Source organism: Myotis brandtii, unplaced genomic scaffold (genome assembly GCF_000412655.1).
Source record: "Myotis brandtii unplaced genomic scaffold, ASM41265v1 scaffold139, whole genome shotgun sequence".
Taxonomy (NCBI): domain Eukaryota; kingdom Metazoa; phylum Chordata; class Mammalia; order Chiroptera; family Vespertilionidae; genus Myotis; species Myotis brandtii.
In genome coordinates this window covers 1,368,237-1,374,236 of record NW_005354965.1, presented here as the reverse complement: position 1 = coordinate 1,374,236, position 6,000 = coordinate 1,368,237, and the positions used below count along the sequence as shown (strand labels likewise).

General features: G+C 38.3%; 1 protein-coding gene across 5 annotated transcripts in view; it reads left to right on the top strand.

Moving 5' to 3' along the window:
- Positions 1-6,000, top strand: part of CRYZL1 (crystallin, zeta (quinone reductase)-like 1) — a 36,293-nt gene that overhangs the window by 7,586 nt on the left and 22,707 nt on the right. For 4 of the 5 annotated variants that reach the window (XM_005860732.2, XM_005860731.2, XM_014535183.1 and 1 more), the window contains 2 exons: positions 4,731-4,802; positions 5,586-5,663. In XM_005860732.2, coding sequence (XP_005860794.1) covers positions 4,731-4,802; positions 5,586-5,663 — 150 coding nt within the window. Of the gene's footprint in view, positions 1-4,728; positions 4,803-5,585; positions 5,664-6,000 lie in introns of all 5 variants that reach the window. The other variant, XM_014535182.1, reaches the window with a different exon arrangement.

The following is a 6,000-nucleotide window of genomic DNA, read 5'->3' as shown; positions in this document are numbered from 1 at the left end:
TCTCTCATCGATGTTTCTAACTCTCTATCCCTCTCCCTTCCTCTCTGTAAAAAATCAATAAAATATATATATTTTTAAAAATGCCAAAAATTAAAGACAAAGAGAGAATCTTAAAAGGTAGCAGGAGGAAAAAAGAAAAAAAAAAAAAACGACGCTTACCTACAAAGGAGTTTTCATAAGGCTGACACCTGATTTCTCATCAGAAACTCTACAGGCCAGAAGAGAATGGCATGAAGTTCTCAAGGGAATGGAAAGCAAGGATCTGAGACCAAGATTACTATATCCAGCAAGACTATCATTCAAATAGACAGGTCAAATAGGTAAAGAGCTTCCCAGACAAAAAAAGGCTGAAGGAGTTCATCATCACCAAGCCAGCATTACAAGAAATGCTAAAAGGATTGCTGTAAAGGGTCTGCTGAGAAGAAACAGAGAGAGAAACCTAGCCGTACAGAATTAAAATGGCTATAAATAAGTACCTCTCAATAATAACCCTAAATGTAAATGGATTAAATGCTCCAAACAAAAGATGTAGGTTAGTTGAATGGATACAAAAACATGATCCAACTATATGCTGTCTACAAGAGACCCACCTCAAAACAAAAGACACAGGGTGAAAGTGAAGGGATGGAAAAAAATTTTCCATGCAAATGGAAAAAAAAAAAAAGCTGGAATAGCAATACTCATATCCAGCAAAATAGACTTTAAAAACATCATGCTAAGTGAAATAACCCAGGCGGAGAAAGATAAATATCATATGATCTCACTCATTTGTGGAATATAATGAACAACATAAACTGATGAACAAAAATAGAGACAGAAGGGGAAAAAATATACTAGAATATAATAGAAGTAATTCTGTTATTTGCAGATTTTTAATATTTCCTACAACTTTTATGATATCATACTATGTTAGTACAGTTTTGGTAATATCATTATACTTAAAATCCTTTTATCCTTGAAATATTAATGTTTATTGCATATAATATTATATATAAGGTCATTTTTCTTGAATAATTGGTGTTTATTGCATGTAACATCATATTCAAAATCGTTTTTCTTGAGAAAAAAGAGAGTACAACATATAATTTTGAAGTTAATGACATACATTCTTGGAAATGGCATGATAAGTGCTATATTTTAACTTATATTTTTATTTTATAAGGTGCTCAGCTAATTTATTTCCTGTGTGCAAGTATATTTACATTCAATAAAACAATTTTGACATAATAGACTTAAGTGTTCCATTTAATCTAGACCAGTGATGGCGAACCTTTTGAGCTCGGCGTGTCAGCATTTTGAAAAACTCTAACTTAACTCTGGTGCCATGTCACATATATAAATTTTTTGATATTTGCAACCTAGTAAAAGATTAAGACTTATATTTTTGATATTTATTTTATATATTTAAATGCCATTTAACAAAGAAAAATCAACCAAAAAAATGAGTTCGTGTGTCACCTCTGACACGCGTGTCATAGGTTCGCCATCACTGATCTAGACCAATGCCTGAGAGACAACTTGGGCCTTGAATACCATCCATTCTACCATTTTCTTAGTGTCAAGAACTCAGTATTCCTTTTTGGGGTTTGTAAAATAAGATTTCCTCAATTTTCTTGCTACTTTTGTAAAAACACTTCTCTTTCTCCCATTTGTAATTTTGAGGATATTTTTGTTCCCACTTGGTTCTTTATTGGACCAACTAAGCATTATTTTTTTTTCTGCCAGCCAGGCCAATTTTAACCCAAAATTTAGAGGAACAATTTAGGGTCATCTGACTAAAAACATTGGTGATGTTATGTGTATAACACTTGCTGTAGTGCAGTTATCTGCCCAGGCCTTTGAAATTGGGGTGCTGTGGTTTAAGGTCCACGTGACTGTTGCTCTGGGAGACAGCGCATGTTCTAAGATGCAGTGGGCAGAGGAAACAGTGGCTTCCCGGATTACAGAAGGAGATGTTTGAAATCAAGGTGTTGCCATGTAAAAGTTCTGTTTCTCAAAAGGCGACTCCAGTAGCTCCAGACTGAGCAGGAGCAAGGATTTCAGTATTTAATGATAATGGATATTGATTCTCTCAAGCAATAGCTGGGAAAACCCACTAGTGAGTGAGTGAGTCAGGCAAGGTTTTGTTAGTATGTAATGAAATCTAGAAGCAGGGAACAGATGGGGTAGATTGAGTGTCACTGGGGGAGTCTCTGGAGAGGGGGCAGGGTTGAGCTTGCTTCACTCCGCAGAATCTGCAGAGTAAGTACAGCGCAGTCTCAGCGAACAAGCAGAGCCTGGAAGCCCTGAGACGAGTGGCCATATGGTGTGAAGTCAGAGTGACGGGATCAGACAGGATGTGCGCTGGGAAAATGGGGCGTCAGGCGGACAGGGGCAGCGGGTCATGCCTCTTAGACAGCCTTGGGAGCTGGGCGTCGAGGGTCGGTTTACTGTCAAAGGGAATGAACGCCTGGCTGCTGGATCTGTGCTCCCCTGCAGACACCCCCACACACTCACTGACATGCACACACAGCCCTTCTTGCCAGAGGGTTGGAATTCATGTCATCTGACCTGGCTCCTCTGTTTTCATATGCCCCGTTGGTACGTGCTACACACATGATTAGAGGTGCCTTGAGTGTGTGTTCATTTCTCTCGGTTCCAGAATCTGATTACCATGTTCTAGGAAGCAGGAAGCACTGCTGACTTACTCAGTAAAAACCCCGCAGAGGCTCCGTTAGACCCTCTGAGGTTTAACGTCAGGCGGGCTCCTGGCGGGACCTTTACATTCGCCCTGGACCTCACGCTCAGAAGCCTTCGTGCTCTGGTCACCAGCTTGAAATTTTCGTAATTTCTGGGCAAGGTTCCCCACGTTTTCATTTGCACTGGGCTCTGCAAATTATATATCAGTTTTATCAACAAGGACTTCATAAATGACAATCCTAAGCTAAAGGATATAGGATTCTAGTTTCAAGTGGAAAGTCTAATGTTAGCAGCTCAATAGAAAGCCGTTAAGTATAATGAATAAGAGAAATTACTTTGGAGTTGGTAGCATCTGGTTTGTCCCAGACCTGGCCCAGCTGGTGCTATAAGGCCCTCGGTATGTGCCTTCACCTCTGTAAGAATCAGTTTCCTCCTTCATAAAATAAATGTAGTAACACTTTCACCTTGTACAAGTAGGTACAAGAATAATTTTTAAAAGCCCCAAACTGAAAAAAATCAAATGTCTATAGTGGAATTAATCAATAGTAATGAATGAATATAATAGTAATATTTTATAGCAATGAGAATGAATGAACTACAACTACCAGCAACAATGTGGGTGAAACAAACGTGGACATAAAGGAATGTAATTTCTTTTATATAAAGTGAGACAGACCAAACGAGCCTGTGCTCCTAGGGGCTAGTGAGTGTCCCCAGGAAGGGAGGTGGTGAGTAGCGGGGGCACAGAAGCTTCTGGTGCTAGTGCTGCTTCCGCGTGACTGCGAATACTCCGCAGAGGTCAGCAGGCTGTGCAGTAGGGCCTCTGCACTTCCCGTGTGCATTGTGCTCTTCTGTAAATTTACACTTAATAGTCTTGCCCTGGCCAGTTTGGCTCAGTGGATAGAGCGTTGGCCTGCGGACCAAAGGGTGCGGGTTGGATTCTGGTCAAGGGCCAGTACCTCAGTTTCAGGCTCCATCCCAGCCGGGCCCTGGTCAGGGCACGAGAGACAACCAATCGATGTGTTTTTCTCACATCGATATTTCTCTCCATCTTTCCCTCTCTCTCCTACTCTCTCTAAAATCAGTGAAAAAATATCCTCGGGTGAGGGTTTGAAAATGAAAATCGTCCTGCCCTGGTCAGTGTGGCTCATTGATTGAGCGCCATCCTGTGCCCCAAGAGGTCACCGGTGTGATTCCTGGTCAGGGCACATGCCAGCCAATCAGCTGATGTTTCTCTCTCTCTACCTCTCTCCTTCCTCTATCTCTCTAAAATAAAAAAATAAAATAGTCTTTCATAAAATTACTATGAAAATTAAACAACTGGAATCCTTAGATGTGCTTCAAGAATCCACAGACTACAGATTTAAATACTTCCATTAAATGGTTGTAAACTGTCACAGAAGAATTAAGGGCACAGTTTTGATGTCTTGATGGACCACTTTTTCTTTTATTTATTTTTTTATCCTTACCCAAGGGTATGTTTTTATTGATTTGAGAGAGAGGGAAACATCAATGTGAGAGAGAAACATTGGTGGGTTGTCTCCCATAGGCCTGGACCAGGGATCAAACTTGCAACCTAGGGATGTGCCCTGACCCAGAATCAACCCCCAACCTTTTGGTGGAGGGGACAATGCCTCAACCAACTGAGCCACCGGCGAGGGCCCACTTTTCCCTTCCTAATGGTCTTTTTTAAGACTTTGAACGCCTTTCAAATGACACCTTTGGTAATTAAAATTGAGCTCTCTGAACCTCTTCCGTTTCCCCCCAAGTACATCTAATCATTTTTATTGAATAGCAAAGTGAAATTAAACACATGCTCACCTTCATGTGGAAAGCTGACCTGTAAACCCCTTCTCTGCTAAGATGGCATATTCACTTCCGGATCACTTTCAAGCACTATTATCTAAATTTCTTTGTTTGAAAACTACATTTATAGTTGTCATTTTATCCTTTGCCAGCACTGTTTTTTAATTTTTGCTTTCGTTTGGTATAGATGACATTTTGTTGGTTTATTTCATGTATATATTTTTTCTTTTTTTGTTTTGCTTTAGGTGACTATGAAAGGCTTATATTTTCAACAGAGTTCTACAAATGAAAAAATAACATTTGTATTTCAAGAACGGGTGAGAAAAATTGTTTAATCATTAAACGAAACAAGATAAGTATATTTACCCAGTTTAAATGATCTTTTAGTGAAACTTAAACGAAACTCTAGAAATTACTTTCCTTTAATCATATGTTACAGTGCTGGTCCATATTGTAGTATAACTATATTTTTAAAAGAGTTGCTACAAAAGAGTTTTTAGTCCCCTGGGTGGTGATATAAAAGATATTAGGAAAACAATACCTTAATAGCCTTATATGTTGCAAAATTAACTCAATTTATTTTGAATACCACAATAAAGTAAATTTCCAGATTGTAGTCATATTTCAGAAAATACATTCTTTCAAACTGTGAAATAAAAGAGGTGGAAAACACTGTTTTCCACACTAATTTCTGAGCTTTGCAAAGTCACCCTATTCACTAAGCTTTAAATGGTTTCTAGTTTTTTACCACTTTAAGCATAGAGAGTGGAATTTTCATATATTGGAGATTGTTTGAAAGGTCTGTCGCAAGCCAAAATCATTCCAGTGGTAGAAGCAAGCTGTCTGAGATTTTGACTCTTGACTTAAATGATTTTGGAGTTAGTGAAAGATGACAGAGGAAAACTGGATTGTGTTCATGGTTCCAAAATCCTTATTATACTATGGAATATACAAGTATGGCATACAAATAGCTCTTAGTTTTCATCCCTAAAGTTAGATTTGGGGCCTGTTTAATTTTGTTCAGTTGTGTATGAAAAGGTTCACATCATAAAGGCATGGGCTCAAATGAATGTGTAATATTTTGTTATCATTGGTTCTAGGAAAATCTTCCTGCTGCAGAGGATAACTATGTGAAACTTCAAGTTAAAGCTTGTGCTCTGAGCCACATAAATACAAAGGTATTGGTGCTTTTATTTGGGCTAAAAGTCAAATGAGAATTCATAGTCTATTTAGTTTACTAATATAATGATAACTGACTTCTGAGTGCCAAGAAATTATTGTCATCCTTAGAAGAATAGAATAGCTAGGGGAAAAGTTTATGTGAATTTGTATGTTTCCATATTAAGATATTAGTCTAATTCAGTGGTTCTCAACCTTCCCAATGCCACGACCCTTTAATACAGTTCCTCGCGTTGTGGTGACCCCCAATTTCATTGTTACAAATTGAACATAATTAAAGCATAGTGATTAATCACAAAAACAATATTTAATTATATATGTGTTTTCTGATGGTCT